Source organism: Tamandua tetradactyla, chromosome 26, assembly GCF_023851605.1.
Source record: "Tamandua tetradactyla isolate mTamTet1 chromosome 26, mTamTet1.pri, whole genome shotgun sequence".
Lineage (NCBI taxonomy): Eukaryota > Metazoa > Chordata > Mammalia > Pilosa > Myrmecophagidae > Tamandua > Tamandua tetradactyla.
In genome coordinates, this window is record NC_135352.1 from 21,936,689 (window position 1) to 21,954,601 (window position 17,913).

Here is a 17,913-nt window from a genome sequence, read left to right on the forward strand (position 1 = left end):
CTTGAGTGGGCTTTTTTAAACATAAGCCCTGTCAAAGGTGCTGTGAGGCCAGAGAGCACAAAATGGACTTCTTCTAAAAGCAACTACAGCATAGTTAGCCTTTGGGTAGGCGCTGCTCACTAAAATAAACAGCTTTGCTATCAACATGGAATAACCCCTTTGTTGTCAAGAGTGATTTGGCCTCCTAAAACATACTCAGTAGACAACAGACTCTGGCTTAAGGGCTGAGATTGGTGGAAAATAACTATTCTTGGAGAATAGTACCTTCCAGCATCCTGGCACTTGTTTGCAAAAGGTATTGCCACAATTAGAATACATTGTTTTCAATACAGGGTTGTTTTTCACATTGCTAATTGGTATTTCATGACCAGGAAGGGCACTGATTTAATAATATTAAGTATATTCGTTAAATTAAGCTAATTCAGAAAACATTCTTTTCACCAAAGTTGCTAAAGCATCTCAAAAGTGGCCATCTCAAGTTCTAGAAATAGGGAGGCATCTCATTCATCCTTGATACAAGTTTCCCTTACTTGAGCCCTACTGCACATTTGGCTGATCCTCTCCCAAATCTGAATAATCAGGAACTCTTCCTCATTGATTCAGTGAGCATCTCGGGCTTCTTTTTGACTTTATATTCTGTGAATAGAACCAGTTAGCCAGGGTACCTTTGGGCAAGAGGGTAGCAGTGGAAATTTTTATTTGTGTTTTTATGCCTACCACCAGTTCCCCTTTCTTGGAGTTTCAAAAGAATACATTTGATGTTAAGTAACATCTTATAGAAGAAAAGGGCAGATAGAGAAAGCCAAAGAACAAAACAAAATTCAAGACACTGCCTGGGGAAAAAAATGCAGCCTGAAACAATCCTGCAGTGTAAAAGCCCCCCGCAGTCTATTGAGTTATGCATGCCAAACCAGTCTTTAGCACCCATGTGTTTGCACTTGGAAAGGAACAGCCAACAGTGTTGGGTGAAGGGGCGCTGTTTATAGCAGCTTGTCCTCCATGCTTCAGCGTGCGTGGGTTTCATTACACAGGATGAAAGGCCCGTGACGATTCAAGACTCTTGGAGGCTGATCCACAGAGGACTGGGGCACACCACAAGAATCTCGCAGAGTGTTCTTGCAGTGGAAGACTTTGAGACCATTGATGCTGGATATTACATTTGCACTGCTCAGAATCTCCAAGGACAGACGACAGTAGCTACCACAATTGAGTTTTCCTGATGTGGAAAATGAGGTCTAATGAACTGAAGGAAAGCCCATTTGCATATACCATCAGTTTTGGGGTTTTTTTTTTTTTTTTTTGATTAGTGTGTAGCCAGAGGCTGATGTCAAGTACCAGTCCCCACCCCCCTTCTGAGTCAGACCCAGACATCCAAACCGAAAGGAAGTCAACTGGTCTAATAACACGAGTGTTCACTTTTTCTAACAGAAAGCATGCATTTTGATTGCTTACCTACGTACACATTTCTAATTTTTATACTAAGAAATCATCTATGTAAACTTTATATAATCATTTCTATTAAATGAGCAAGTTTTTATAAAAAATAAAAAGTGGACTATGCTTTTGCCTTTAAAGCTGACGTGAAGTAAGCCCCAAAGGACTTTTCTGGCAGTGATGCTTGGGTCAGTAACTTACCTTTTATTTGATATAACAACCACAGTAAGCCAAATATATTTTTTAATGTATTAATATAGATTATAGAATTTAACTACTCATCTATGAGCATCAACTCAAGATATAAATCCAAAGACATGTCACTTTTTCTCTGTAGTAAACTTTAAAGTTAATCTGAGATAATGTATGATGGTATTGAAAAAAATATTGTACACAATTTTTAACTGCTATACTCAATAATTCTTAATTCTAGATAAATCTAGGCAATAAGGACTAAAACACATGTGTTTCAAAACTTAACTTTCTATAAGACAGATTCACAGGTCAAGGAAGAATCATCTTTGTTTAGACTTTATCATATCAAAAATATTTACTCAATAGCTAGTTCAATTTTCATCCCAACCGAAATTGTTAAAAATCAGTCAAAATGCATTTCTCAAACACATGTTTGTGTTCTCGTGAATGGAAGCTTAGCTCTAAGTCCAGCTCTGTGAACCAAATTTTCAGTTTTGTGTTGAATTGAAAATTCCTGGGAAACAGCTTAAATGGAGACACAATTACCTAGTGTGCTGCAAGAAGGGCTACGAATTGGATACCATTTTGAAGAGAAAAGTATGTCAGAGGTCGCAATTCTTATGTTGAATGTTCCAGCATTATTTATTTGATCAGAGTAAAATACACTTTCCATTACTACAAACTGAACACAGGTACAGTTGTTTACACATCCATGTTTTTATGACATGCCAACATTTTGCATCCTACATGAAACATTTGGTTTGAAAGAAATGTAATTTTCTCTATTTTTATTTTATTTCCTATCTCTTCTCCTGTTGTCTCCAATCCTCCAAAGACACTGCATATTAGTAGTTGTAAGATTTAGTTCCCCAGATGCCTAAATGGTATGGAGGATAGCAGTGAATAGAAGATACATCATGCATAGGGGATGAATGGCAAACCCAACTTTGGCTACTGACATTGAGCAAAACTTGGAAGAGTAAACAGAGATATTCCAGGAGGTGGTAGTGGACTTACTTTCCAATTTTTCAGAAGCAAATAAGGAAAGTCACATATATGATAAACTGTTGGAAGTTAAAGATGTCAGACACAAACACTAATAAAAAAGAAAAAAGCCATGCATCATGAATATTAATTAACTATGTAATGTACATGTAAATGATGACTCAAATTTCCACCTTTAGTACTCAGAATCTGTATCTTCTTGTAGGAATTATTTGTACAGCCAGATGTCTGCAATGCAGATTCGTAAATACTGACATCGCAAACTTGTCACATGCAGGGAGAGGGAGAAAAAGCCCCAGTTCTTCATTCCACCTTCCCCAAAGCCTTAGAATTGGGAGCGGTAATAAATAAAGTTTAGAAAAGAATTTGAAATGTAACCTGGAGGACAGTTACACAAGCCATATTTTCTACTTGCCAGCTGGCTATTCTGCTATTTTCCCAAGGACAGAAGGATTCCTCAAAGTGGACACGGAAACAGCACTGTCTTCCCAGACTGCTAGGTTCGATGAAATACTGTGTCATTGGTTTAATCAGATGCCCCTATTCATCAGTAAGCACCGAATCCTATTTCTTTGGGTTCTGCTAGCTAATGACTTTCTCTTCCTTATTCTTTATTCTCTTTATGATTTTCCAAAATTTGTAGCATCAGAACAAGACCTTCGTGTATTGGGAAGGTGGTGGCAGCACCTTGAAGATGACCAGCCCTGAAAAAGCATGATCCTTTTCCTTATCCCAGGGAAAAGTAGGTAGAGAGGTAGAAGGTATGCTTTTGTGGCTCTGGATGGGGGAGGAAGAGTGGGGGAATGTTGAAGAAAGAGAAGATGACACTTCAAACTGGTAAGGATAGCTTACATTAAGGTAAAAAATAAGGCAGAAAAAGTCCATTAGCACTGCCCTTTATCTTTGTGCAGAGTCTTAGAAAAATTAGAGTTCTACAGTTGCTCATAGCCTGAGAAAATGGATCATGGTATGGTGTTAGGCTTACTGGGTGAGTTGGAAATCTACAGCAGAAAAATATAGTGAGTTTCAACTGTTCTGGCTGAACAGTGGAAAACTGCCAACAAGTGACTCCAAAAGGATATGGAGAATGTACAGAAATTGACTGGTCAACCTCTCCTGTCATACTCTCTGCCCTGCCTAGTGAAGGACTGAGTAGAGTCGGTGGTAGAGAATAATTATTCCAGCAACAATTGCTCTTTCTTCTATGGCTTTTGCTGAAATGTAGATGCTATTATTTGATTAGCACATACCCAGATATGTTCAGCTTTTGCCTTTTAATACACAGCCAGGAAGGCGACATCAGACACAGGACACAGTTCCATCCATCTCATTCACACGTCCCAGTCAGACCAAAATAAAAACCACAAGAGGGTGTCTGTGGTGGAGAACATTATAAAGGTTATAAATCTTTATCTTAATAGGCCCCTGAGAGTTCTTCCCCTTATGCTTAGGTGAAAAAGGCAATGAACAAGATTCTCTCGTTCTTTAAGTGCATTGTGCAATGGTGCCCACATGGCCCATCCATTCCGAAACCTTTTTTGGAGGAGTCTTTTGGACTAAGTCAACGGTCCTACTCCAGAGTTCCAGTCTTATAAAGTAGCCAATTCCGGGGGAGGTTACTTTCCAGTTGTATTGCGAGAATGACACGTAAGCTAATGTAGCTCTCGTTCCCACCATCACCGCTCGGGTCAGCCCCTGCAGCAGATGCTCCCAGACCGTCTCTCAGCTTTCAGAAAGCGTCATCTGGGGGAGCCGCTGGGGCTGGGGAAGGAGCCAGAATTCCTTGGCGACTGAAAAGGGATAGCTGAGGAAGTGGGGGATCTCTTGGGGCTGCACAAGTCCCCATTGTGCAGCTTCCACAGCAGCTCCTCGTTCTCCATGGAGAGCCGCTTGTTGACCTTAGACTCCTTCTCCAAGGATTCCTGCAGAACGGCTTGCTCGGAGGAGAGTTGCCTTCAAAACAACAACAAAAATAGCCAGGAACTAGCAAGATCTAGGATAAAAATTGACTCGAGAAAGTTTTCTTACTATTTTAAATTTGAAAATGCAATATTCCTTTGGAACAAAAATGGATTGATGCATATGGCTACTGGTCACAGGTATTTGACTGGCTGAGAAGCCCTGGAAATGTGAGCTTGAGTCAAGGAAACAGTTCTTTTTGGCAGTTTTGTAGACGGCTGAGTGACACTTTCATAAATATTTTGCCTGTTTTATGACCATCTTACATTTGGAGGCTGTCTCCAATCGGGGGTATGGGCTACTCTTTCTCTGAGAGCATTGGGGGCCCTGGGAAAAGGCTTGTCATTTAGGTTTCGGTGTTTGGTCCAGGTCACTTTGGTAAAACCACAAAATGCTGAAATCGTATTTACCAGATAGAAATTAGTACCCCTTTGCCCACTTCAATCACATTTCCAGGACGTGGGTGGTCTGTGGCAAGAAAGTAACCCTAATTATTCAAAGGAAGGGAGGAGCTTGGGAAAAATGGAGCCATTTTATTTTTACCTGGAAATTGCCATGTGCTTGTCCATCCGAGCTTTCAATTCCTCATTCTCCTGCTGGAATCGCTTTAATTTGTCAACCAGTGCTGTGTTGTTGTCCACCTTGGTGAAATAAGAATGCCAACACTTGCACAATTAAAAAAAAATGTTTCTCATTTCCTACAACACATTCCTGATGCAATCTCTCCTGGAACGCTTTGGAGAGCTTTAATTGAGGAAAATGTCCTAGTTTGGCTTCCTGAAACAATGATATGCTGCCTTATTCCAAAAAGGCTCTAAATCTGCAAAATATCGTACCTAGATATTATTTTTTAAAGACGTATGCCAAGCCACTTGAAAACTGAGACACCCAGAGGGTAAGTGATTTGTGCCAAGCCACACCATTTTAGAATTCACCCTGTGAACTAGTACACTGCCTTGAGAAGCCTGGGGCCATGTCTCTTTCAGTTTCAAGTTGTAAAACCAAAGCAGCAGCTAGACAGCCTGTGTTTCTCAAGGGCTCTGTATCTTCTTACGGTAAATTTCTGCAAGTAAAAATTGTCACATTCAATGAAAACCTCATAGGCCAAGAGAGCCAATGTTTAATATGGCTTTAAATGGGGTATCGTATTTACTGTTCAGCATTTACCTCCGAGTGGCCACAACAAACCAGCAATTGAACAGAGCTCCTTAAAACATCAAAAGCAAAAAAAGAAGTAACCGCAGTTCAATAGAAGATACATATGTTTTCCTGCTGGCATACCCAGGCTAAACTCTCAAGGAAAACAAACTGATCCATTGAGAGATTAAAGGACAAGATGCTTGAAGACATTTAATCACTTAAAATGATGAAGAGTTGATTAGTCCCAGCTCACTTTCTAAAAGTAAGATTTTATTACTTGCCTAAGAGGCAACATTACCTGAGTCCCTGATCATCAAGCATATGATTACTTTGATTATGACTCTTAGTTTGAAGTCCTATGTTCTTAAGATATCCAGTATCCCAAAAATGCTCAGGACAAGGTATTTGGGAGAAATAACTTTCCAGGAAATAAGACTAAAATGTAAGAAAAGGGGACCTTGAAACTCCCAATAATTATGGAGGAATTTAAGATAAAACACAAGGTAGGAAATCCGGAATTAGAGACTGCGCAATAATTGACCCCCAAATATTCTCTGGTCCAAACCCTCATTTTATAGAAGGAGAAGCTCAGCCCAAGCATGTTACAGAGCTAGTCAGTGGCATAGTCAGGTCTCATACCAAACTTTCTTAGACACTTCCTTGCTTTCTAAGTGTCTTATTTTCTACAAAAGCCTGGAGTTTACAAATAAATGTTGTAACTATAGGTTTACCTGCTGTCACATCAACCCATTCTCCCACAAATACAGAATGTAATGCTGACTAAGCTTATTATGACACCTCTGGAACACAACAAGCACTACTTACAGAACAACAAAGTAGATTTAAGATGTGCTGATAATTTTATGGTAAATTATTTCATTGCACATGCATTTTTTAAATTCCCACTGCTTTTTTTAATTGACAAAACAAAACAATATGCTAAACATGAACATTCTTAACATACAAACATTCCGTGCATGGCGTACAATCAGTGGCTCACAGTATCATCACATAGTTGTACATTCGTCACCATGATCATTTCTTAGAACATTTGCATCACTCCAGAAAAAGAAATAAAAAGAAAAAATAAAAAACTCATGCATAGCATACCCCTTATCTCTCCCTCTCATTGACCACTAGTATTTCTGTCTACCCAATATATTTTAACCTTTGTTACCCCTATTTTTTTCTATACCCCTTACCATTCACTTTCATTGATCACTAGTATTTCGATCTACTCCATTTATTTTAATATTTGTTCCCCCTATTATTTATTATTTTTTATCCATATTTTTTACTCATCTGTCCATACCATAGATAAAAGGAGCAACAGACACAAGGTTTTCACAATCACACAGTCACACTGCGAAAGCTATATCATTATATAATCATCTTCAAGAAACATGGCTACTAGAACACAGCTCTACATGTTTAGGCACTTCCCTCCAGCCTCCCTAATATGCACATGAATTGTAAAAAAAGTTCTGATGCATGAATGAAGCATCAGGCAACATATTATCAACAGAACTTCGGGAGTCACCCATGACTGTCAGATAGCAGCATTATCAGAGCTGATATAACAGGGTGACCTGTGGCAGGAAATGACATGTCTACTTAGGATGGGCTCATTGACAAACTACATCCAACTTCCTTTTCTTCCTTTAAAAAACACAAACTTTCTTGATAATTCAAAGCGCCTTTGTATCCATATAGGTGCTTTAAATCATAGTTTCTAGAAGAAAAAAAGAAAAGACGCCTGCTTCTACCACAACAAAAAGATAAAAAAATAAAAGGGTGGCCAGTATGCTCCCTATGTTCCAGGAGTGGGTGAAGTTTTTATGAGGCACTTAGTGAGTAATCAGTGACTCATAGTTGGGTTGGGGAGGGGAGGGTGGAGGCAAGCGGTGGGAGGAGGCTGCTCAGTCAAGAGTAAAGGACAGCAATGGCTGGGAGTGCTGAAGCTGCTGTCCCTGACCCTGCCAAGTTGGTCAGGCTCCTGGCTACAGCAGCTCTGTTCGAGGGCCGAGCCAAGACTGACACTTACCACCGGGCACTCCACTCAAACACATGGTTCTGGGCAGACTCATCTCACACCAACACCACCTTCTCTATGCTTGCGGTTACAAACGAATTTTTCTTCCTTTTAATGCAGTTTTGCTGAGATACATTCATACACCATACAATCCATCCAAAGTGTGCAATCAATGGCTCACAGCATCATCACACAGTTGTGCATTCATCATCACAATTCTTGAACATTTTCATTACTTAGGAGACAAAAAGTGAAAAAGAGAAAACCCAAAACATCCCACACCCCTTATACCCCCATCATTGATCCCTAGCATTGATGTAGTAAATTTGTTACTGTTGATGAAATATGATATCACTCTTAACTATACTGTATAGTTTGGAATCGTGCATTTTCCTCCATAAACCACTCTATTAATTCCTTGTGATAGTTTTGCACATTTGTTCTAGTTCCTGGAGGAAAATTTTCATATTTGTATTGTTGATCACAGTTTTCCTCTACCACAAGGTTTCTTGAGTTACACAGCCCCATGTTTTACCCTCTGGCTTTCCTTCTGTTGTCATATATGACTCTAAACTTCCCCTGCCAACCACATTCACACACAATTCAGTGCTATTAATTATGCTCACAATAATGTGCTAACATGGCTTCTATCTGTTTCCAAACCTATTCAATTCAACCTATACTGAATTTCATTCGTATTTTTCATAACACGCGTTATTTTTCCAATTGGATCCATCTTATTAAAGTACAATTCTTTTATCATATTCTAGTTCACAAAAGCAAGATGAAGAACTTATGTTAGCAAGACTGAATTTTTCCACTAGGACTGATTTATATGTATCTGCTTTGGACATAGGAAACCTGCCCAGACTTGTTGGTATAGTGAAGTAATCATTTTACATTATGCAAATATTTTTCTTATTCTGGTGAAGATTAGCAGACCACTAAAATCTGAGGCTGATTTGTTTCTCATACATTTTCCAAGCACTCAAAGTTCCATTACATATTTCTTGGAAAAAGTGTTCTAGAAAGCAGCAATGAATAAACTTTCAGAAAACTTAGAAAAATGCAACTTCCTTTTTGTATTATTTCCAAATATCTTTAAATAGCAGTTAACACAACTGCACAGTTCTAATTCAGAGCTCAGTTCCTATTTCACTGATACTGCCTCATTTGGGTAAGACCCTCAATCCTCTATTCTGAGGACACATACCAGTTTTTCCATTTTCATTAGCTTGATGTCCTGCTGATGCAGTTTCTCATTCTTGATCTCTAACACAGCTTTCAGGCTTTCTAATTCTTGCTCCAGATACATGATCTGAGGATTTTTCTAGAAAAGACACGGCAGGACATCACTGTTATTGATCATTTCACATAGTCACATAAGTTCAAATTCTTAAAATAAAGAACCTTCTGGTTAGATTTAGAAATGAGACAAGTAGCAAGGCAGTTCCATCTTCTTAACAGCAGTTTCAAAGAGGTGAAAAGAAGGGCTAAGACTTTATTCTCAGAGACTTTGTTTATAAGATTTAAATAAAAACAACAAACATTTCATTCATTTCCCACTAATTTAATATGGAAAAAAAATGCTGGTAGCATTAAAAACTTATTGGAAGTGAGTTAAAATCTTTGCTTGCAATTCAAAACAGAACTCTGGCTAGAGATAAGGCAATTTACAAGTCCCTTACTGGTGTGTGGGTGGAGAAGAGGGAACTAAAGGCAATAACTGAATAGGAATGGAAGGACAGTGACATTTTTAGGGCTCTCTGCAACCAACAGAAATGATAATGACCTGAAACACTGTTTCATGTTTCCTTCCTATAAAATTCCCAGGGGGCAGCTCTGGTCAATAACGTCCTGGGTCTTTTGGATTTTACTTAGGTGGGACGATGCTGGTCTGGCTGTTTTTTCAGGGAAGCCATAACACTGCATCATTTTATTTTATGACATCCCAAAACCTACATGGCATAGAGTACATGCTCTACTAAAATTTTATCCCAAATAAACACTACGGAAGAAGAGGCCATCGTCTGAGAACACAGAACATAACAGCAGGAAACTCTTATCCTCACCCTTTGCTATATCTGTCGAAATTCAGTTGAACCATCTAAAGCTCATCGTGCAAATTAACAACACAAGGTCCATTGACCAGGTGTTGCATGAGGTAAAATTCCGTAATGTAGGTCATCAAAACTACACGCAAGAGCAGTGGTTTCTGCTCTCTACCAATCCTGACGGAGAGAAGGAATGGGAGAGCGGGAATGGCCTTTGGGGATTACTGAGTTACTGAATTCAAACCCCTCACTTCATAGAGGGGGAAAGTGTGTCCCAGGATGGCCTGCTCCGTGGTATAAATGGAAGCTGAAAGTGTCAGGGCTGGGACTGACACTCAGATCTTCAATTCCAGGGATCCTTCAAAAATGTCATATAACGTTCTCTTTCCTTTTGCATGCTGATTTCGTTTTACCTGGGGTCTAGCAAATCTCACCTTAATTTTGTTAGAGGGAAACAGGATCATTCACTCTGTCAAATTTTAAATCAGGGCACTCAATAGCTTCGTACTCTGGAACTTTTCCTACTTCTCTGCCAGCCTGTCCCTTTCTCTCTCCATGCACTTACCTTCATGTGCTCTCTTTTCCTACAATCTTAGAATGATTAGATGAGGGGAAGACATTAGATATTACTGTTTTCCTCAATGTGATTCCTTTTTTAGCTTTTCAAAGGGCCCTGCAGTGGGATAACTTCTTATGCATCCCAGGAAGATCTGTGAAACCTGTTCCCTGAGCTATTAGGAAAGTTTACATCCTGCATGTATGTCTAGAGTTCTTTCTGAAATCCATGACTTTTCAAAATAATCTTCCAGAATGAAGAGCTTTGAAGTTTCATTGACTATCTGATTTTATATTCATTGGTTATCTGATCTAATTTTATTAAATGTCCAGAGTCTCCCAATGACATCAGTAAAAGGCCCACTGAGATACTCACACGTTTCCCCTGATCTGGCAACAAATTTTAAATAATGAAATGTTTTGCTTCTGCAGTTCCAGAGCACAAATGTATGAAACTAAAATGGAACTAAAGGCAGAGAGAGAGAGAGAGAAAAAAAATCCCTTAAAAAAATCAAATAAAATTGGATATATATATATATATAAAAAAGCAGTGGAGTAAGATACAGGTTTTAAGAGAAAATTGAGCTGAGAAGAAAAATTTGTACTTTCAAAAGTGAAATTTTTATCCATACAAGTGGATATTATTCAGCCAACAGAAAGGACTAAAATACTGATACATACTGCAGTACGGATGGAACTTGAAAACATTATGCTAAGTGAAAGGAGCCAGACACACAAGGCCCCATATTCTATGAATCCTTTTATAAAGTGAAATGTCCAGAGTAGGCAAATCCAGAGAGATGGAAAGTAGATTAGTGGTTGCCTAAGGCTAGGGGGAGAAGTACACAGTTTCTTTTTGGGGTGATGAAAGTAGTGCTGGAATCAGATAATGGTGGTCAATGCATAACTTTGAAAATATACTAAAAACCAAGGTACTGTATATTTTATAAGGGTGAACTTTATGGGATGTGCAAGATAACAAAGCAGTTATTTTTCTTTTATAAAGTAGTTTTCACATAAAACCCTGACATTAATAAATATTAAACAAAAAATTTTCTCATCTTCCTGTGATGTATGGATGGAGTCAGGAATGCTTTAAATATGCAGTATATTTTGAGTGATCTAAGCTAATACCAATACAACACCAGTAAACAAAGAAGCCGTTTGAAACAATTTAAAAGCATAATGTACAAGATAAAAAAAAAATACACCAGTTTTTTTTCTTATTGCTGAACACTTAAGTGACTGATTCTAAAAGGCAAGTGACGAGCAAAAATTCAGGAGTGACAGAGGGACACACAAAACCTACTAAATTTGATTTCTCTCTTGATATTCTTTTTTGTTCTTCGGATTTCAACTTTTCATTTAAAGCATCGTTTTCACTCTTCAGATCACTGATTTGTTTCTAAAACACAAACAATGGAACATAAGTTAAACGCTGACACCAGAAGGATGGCAGATGTACACAGAAACATAGCAAATGCACACCAACCTTAAGTAGGATGATTTTTTTTAAATTATATTGAGATTTACCCACCTCTAGTGATTCTTGTTTCTCACAAAGCAAATCCTCAAGTGACTTCTTTTCCATTTCATGGCTTTTCTTGATTTCTGCAAAGAAGTGACATTTTTGAGGCAATGATATTCCTTGAGACCACCTTATAACATCTGCGATTACTGGAGCATGTAGAAATTGATTATGAAGCAACGTGACTATGTTACTTCATATCTGTAGGATGGCTTTTATATTTATTAAGCCATATGTTCCTTAAAACACCCCTATGAGTTGGGAGGGCAGATATCCCCATGTGATGGCTGGAAGACCCAGAGAGGCCAAGGGACCTCAGGAAACATAGAGGTTTGGGAAGTCTCAAAACGCAACCCTCAGACCCCTGGTCTGGAATTCCTTCGGCTCTCCTCTAAGTTTGCTCTTCAGGAAACAAACAGAAATGGAAACATAAACTCATTCCCCACAGGAAGGAAGGAAAAGGGCAATACTAAATGTCTATCTTGGACAGTCTCTTTTTCACACGTTATGTCTCTGACTTCATGCCACAAACTCTCTTTTTCCTGATGAGAGAAGCCCTTGCCAAATGTCTCTAGTCACACAGCCAGTTCTTACCATACTCCACAGGCTTCTCTCTGGAGGTTGCAACCAGTTTAGTGTAAAAACTTCAGCTGCACTGCGCATTAGGGTCTGAAAGGAATGGTTCTTATTCTTTTCCTTTGACTTCAAGCCTTCTGACCACGATAGATGAAACAGTAAAAAGGAAATACTCTTTCTGTATCCCAAAAGTTCCACGTACATTTCACAGCAGTGTTCAAGTGTGAGCAAGAGTGCAGGCGAGCTAATCCTTTACTGTGGCCAGAATATAACTTTCCAGGAACCTCAACTGGTGCACTTCACCACACACACACACACACACACACACACACACACACACACACACACACACACAGAGAGAACTTTAAAAGTTCATTCTGTTTCCTAAAAGGCTGGCATTTATAGCAAATTATGATTTGCATCCCTAAGTGAAAGGGCATCCATTAACAATGAACAATGCAAAAAGAAACCAGGAACACCCAAACTGAATGCTACAGGGCATTCTCTGCAGGGAAAAGTCATGAATCATTTCCCTTTTAAAACATATCACACTGTCGCATTACATCTCATTCTATTTAAATATAAACAATGTCCTTGCCTGAAAGGGAGGTTTCATACGCCTTCTTTAGCAATTCAACTTTCTCCGAGTGGCTAGCTTCAATTTCCAACTTGGAGGTTTCGTGGGTAGCATTTAAGTTGTCAAACTGTAAGAAACAAATGAAGCAACAGCTTACCAGTAAAACCAAAAGCCCTGACTTGAATTTAGCAGCAACCTGAGGAGACCTTGACACTTAAAATCTGCGTTCAAGTTCAAGGGCTCCCTAACACATGTGAAAACACAACCCGATTTGAACTTGCTGCTCCCAGTCTCTCCATCCCGCCCCCACTCCCTGCAGGAACGTAAGCACACACGCGCGTGGCTGGGAGTCCACCATTAGGACGAGGATTTTTCCCACAGGAACAGAAACACAACGCACCACATACGCTCCTTGGGTGCCGCCTTCTCTGCTATATCTTTAGTCCCTGAGTTCATCTCGGCTTACTATAGACATACTGTGAATATTTGCTAAATGAATAACTGAGTTAAAAGGGGAAGTGAAGGGCGATGTGACGGTGGCTCAGGGGCAGAGTTCTCGCCTGCCATGTCGGAGACCCGAGTTCGATTCCTGGAGCCTGCCTATGCCAAAAAAAAAAAAAAAAAAGGGTAAAGAAATAAAAAAGTGGTCTATGATATACTGAGTGAAACTAAAGTTGGTTATAAAACAAGTGCTACTAACATGATTGTGAGACTAACAGCGCTGAACTGTGTGTGAATGTGGGTGACAGGGGAAGTTCAGAGTCATATATGTCAACAGAAGGAAAGCCCGAGGGTAAATCAGGGGTATAAAACTCAGTAAATCTTATGGTAGATGATGGCTGTGATCAACAATGCAAATACAAAAAATATTTAAAATTTCCTCTATGGACTAAAACATAGAGTTAATAATAAAGGAGTGTATGGGAAAAACCCACAGCAGTAATATCTTAATATTCTTCCATCAATAAGTAACAAATGTACCACATCAATGCTAGGGATCAATGATTCGGGGGGTAAGAGGTACAGGATGCCTTGGGTATTCTCTTTTTTTTCCTTTTTCTTTTTGCTTCCTGGATTAATGAAACTGTTCTAAAATCAACTGTGGTGATAAATGCTTTTTTTTTTGGCATGTGCAGGCTCTGGGAATTGAACCGAGGTCTCTGGCATGACAGGCGAGAACTCTACCACTGAGCCACCACTGCACCGCCCAATACTTTCAATTTGATCTTTTCTTTCTTTTTTCTTCCTTTCATTCATCATATATATATTGCTTTGAGCATAAGGGAAAAAAAGGCTTAATTAGAAAAATACAAACTCTTTTCACCGATTAAATGAAAATAAAACAAACAAACAAAAGAGAAACTCATTATGGGATGGGTTTGACCAAGAACGTACTCAGGACCCAAAAAAACAGACCTGCTCTTGCAACTGAGTTTGATACTTCTCTGCTTCTTCAGTGTAAATGTTCTGAAGCTTTTCACACTCCCCGGTGTAGAACTCTTTGAGCCGAGTCTCCAGCTCTGTGATATCCGCCTGGTGCTGCTGGTTTAACTTCTGGACAAATTCCTCATACGCTCTTTGCAACTCATTCCTGGCTTTTTCTAATTTCTCGCAGGTGGATGAGGCAGTGACTGAAAAGAGATGAAAAAGAAAAGGGGGAGATGCCATTTAACTTGTGAAATGTCCGGAGTTCACAGCGCTCACACCCAGCTGCCATGACTCTGGAAGGATACATGCAACGCTGTTTCAGTTATCAGATTTTCAAGCACCACAAAGTATAAAAGGCCACTGGTAAAAAGGACAAGAGGAAACCGTCTCTGGTAGCAAAAAAGAAACTCTGACCAGCAAGCGCTTAAGAGATTTAGGATCCAAGTTCTCAAGTTGAAGATTCCTTAAAGGGTGTTGGCCAGTCAATGCACCGGCCAGAGGAGCCCTGTGATGGCCAGGCCCTTTCTAAGGACAAGTTATTCTACCCAAGGCCAGCCTGGGGCAGAGATGCTAAGGACTCAGAAGGGGCAGGGAAGAGAGAAATCAGAGAGAAGAAACAAACGGATGATAAGTTTGTACTTAATTTGAGCTGATTTCAATTAAAAAAAAATGGTAATAAGAATAAAATATTAAAATATATTGAACACAAATCACCAGCGCACAAAAGGCTTAGGAAAAAAAATGCATTTCAGAAGCTACACTATAATGTAAATACACTGACAGGTTAAAATATTTGAAAGAAGATAATTTGGTAAATGAGTAAAAATAAATAAATAAATAAAGCATCCAACCTCTTGACTACCAATACCAAAAACAGAATTGCTACCAATATAATGGAAAATACATACACAAATACATATGCATATCCTAAAAGAAATCCTAGAAGATCTCTGTAATTTCTCAGGAAGCTTGGCTTTGTACTTTTGTTCAAGTGTTCCTGCCACTGCTTATTTATCCATAACTGTCAGAAGGAGGCATGTTCTCCATATCCCAGAGTGCCCATGGCCTCATATAAAATAATTACTGGTCAGTCAGTGAAATTAATCCTCGCCTCTGTTTTGGTAAAGATTATACATTTCAGGAGTTGTAAAAGGAGAAAGATCGTATTAGGGCAGAGAAAAGGATAGTATTGACCAATGCTCATTCTACCTAAGTATTGTGAGATTGGCTGATTCCTGGGATAATTTCCTACTTGTAGGAAAGTAAACTTGTTTCCTGGGGAGTATGCCATGTGGCAGTGGAAATACAGAAATCACCTGTTCCATGCCAGGATTTTTTAAGAGGGAGAATGGGCTACATTGGAATTAATGGGAAAGGACCCTGCAAAAATCAAATAAATCCACAAATATTTATTGAAGAGGGAAAAGCACTAACATTAAGAAAAGCTACTTTATGCATGGTGGCACAGAGTGGGGCTTCAGACATGTTTTCTCATCTAACCCTCAGAGAAGTATTATGAGAAGATATTATGCCCCAAATTACAAATACAGAAACCAACACAGAGAGGCTAGTAATTTACCCAAGGGCACACAGCAAAAAAGTGGTAGAGCCGAGTTTTGTACTCTGATTCTGTCTGTGGCTGTGTCCCTCTACCCCAGCAACTTGTCCCTTATGCCAGGGAACTGGTGGAACAAAAGATGGAGTGTCTAAGAGGCTCATTGTCTAATTGAGAATGTGACATAAAGAAATGGGAAGGAAAAATACCAGGCAGTCCCTAAGGCCCCAGTGAGTGGAACTTAAGGTAGTTTATACACAGCTAGGGTAGTACAGGAGGTTTGGTCAGCAGATTTTGTTTTTTTTAATTAGGAAAAAAAATTTTATTAGAGAAATCGTAGGTTTACAGAAAAATCATGCATAAAATACAGTATTCTTACAGACCATCCAATTACTACACCAGTGTGGTATATTTGTTACAATGAAAGAACTTTTTGTAATTGTACTATTAACTGTAGTCCATCTTCTAGTAGATTCACTGTGTTGTCCAGTCCTCCGTTGTTTTTGATTTTTATTTAAGTAACATATACACAACCTCAAATTTCCCCTCTTAGCCACATTCACATCTATTATTCGGTGCTGTTAGTTAAGCTCCCATGTTCTCCCATCACCACCATCCATTAGTTCGTCAGAGGATGTTTAAATTGAGCCGTGTGATGTAAATACAATTCTGATAGCAAGAGGGAAAATTATATTCCAGCACGAGCAACGGTGGGAGATGGCAAAGTACGCCTTGGGGAATGGGACAATTGGACTAGAAAATTCTTAAAGGAGAAGAGTGGGAGATAAGACCAGAGAAGGCAGATGGAGGCCTGGTTTTAGGGAGCAGCACATAGAGATTCCCTAACAACTCAGGCCTTGGAACTACATGCTAAAATTTACTTTTTTTCTTCAAACTAATTTAAAGAATTAAAATACCATGTCAGTGTAGATTACTAAAGAATTCTTTGTTCACGTGCATTTTTCCTTTTATTAACTATTTATCAAACAAGAAAAAAAAAAGATTTGGGAAGTCAAATCTTAGTCAAATGAGTAAGTGTGACATTAGCGCCCAGCAATGAACTTTCCAACGTACATAAATAAAAATGAGGGGGCCACAAAGCTTTCTCTGAAGGTTTCTCACGTGAATTACATACTAATCCATTATATGAAAGCAAGCAATAGAAAAACAGGTATCTTGCAAACAGTCAATAAAGGTACCAAGTAGCTTTTTAGTGAGAGAAATCTTGAGTGCATAAGGCTTTTTCAGATCTCAGCAGAGTAAAAGAAATGAAAGTAACAAACATGGCCTTAGTCCACCCATGTGCTCATAGCAGAGATGACACATCAAAGGGACCCAGTTATTCAACTGTGAACAAAAAGAGACTCTCTTCGTGCTTTGGGCTAGAAAGGTTTGTAAGTGGAAGATAACCGTGTGCTCTATTGCCTAATTTTTTTTTTTAACACATCTGTTTATAATGAAGCTGTTTAAATATCTCATTGTGGTGCAAGAGACTTTAAAATCAAACAAGACCCTTCCCCCGTCTACATGGGACATGACTCCCAGGGGTGTGAACCTTCCTGGTAACATGGAACAGAAATCCTAGAATGAGCTGGGACTCAGCAACAAGGGACTGAGAAAACCTTCTTGACCAAAAGGGGAAAGAGTGAAATGAGACAAAGTGTCAGTGGCTGAGAGATTCCAGGTAGAGTTGAGAGGTTATCCTGGAGGTTATCCTGGAGGTTATTCTTACGCATTAAGTAGATATCACCTTGTTATCCAAGATGTAATGGAGAGGCTGGAGGGAACTGCCTGAAAATGTAGAGCTGTGTTCCAGTAGCCAGGTTTCTTGCAGATGACTGTATAACGATATAGCTTTCACAATGTGACTGTGTG

General features: G+C 39.1%; 2 protein-coding genes across 7 annotated transcripts in view; one reads left to right on the top strand and one right to left on the bottom strand.

The window, feature by feature from the left end:
* Positions 1-2,812, top strand: part of PDGFRL (platelet derived growth factor receptor like) — a 57,836-nt gene extending 55,024 nt beyond the window's left edge. The window contains exon 6 of the mRNA XM_077144369.1: positions 1,032-2,812. Within this exon, the coding sequence (XP_077000484.1) occupies positions 1,032-1,220 (189 nt within the window). The 3' untranslated portion in view covers positions 1,221-2,812. The remainder of the gene's footprint in view (positions 1-1,031) is intronic.
* Positions 2,245-17,913, bottom strand: part of MTUS1 (microtubule associated scaffold protein 1) — a 154,932-nt gene continuing 139,263 nt past the window's right edge. For 5 of the 6 annotated variants that reach the window (XM_077144363.1, XM_077144362.1, XM_077144368.1 and 2 more), the window contains 7 exons: positions 14,472-14,686; positions 13,077-13,182; positions 11,912-11,985; positions 11,684-11,779; positions 8,979-9,095; positions 5,137-5,234; positions 2,245-4,587 (listed from right to left, as the gene is read on the bottom strand). In XM_077144363.1, coding sequence (XP_077000478.1) covers positions 4,374-4,587; positions 5,137-5,234; positions 8,979-9,095; positions 11,684-11,779; positions 11,912-11,985; positions 13,077-13,182; positions 14,472-14,686 — 920 coding nt within the window. In that variant the 3' untranslated portion in view covers positions 2,245-4,373. The remainder of the gene's footprint in view (positions 4,588-5,136; positions 5,235-8,978; positions 9,096-11,683; positions 11,780-11,911; positions 11,986-13,076; positions 13,183-14,471; positions 14,687-17,913) is intronic. The other variant, XM_077144367.1, reaches the window with a different exon arrangement.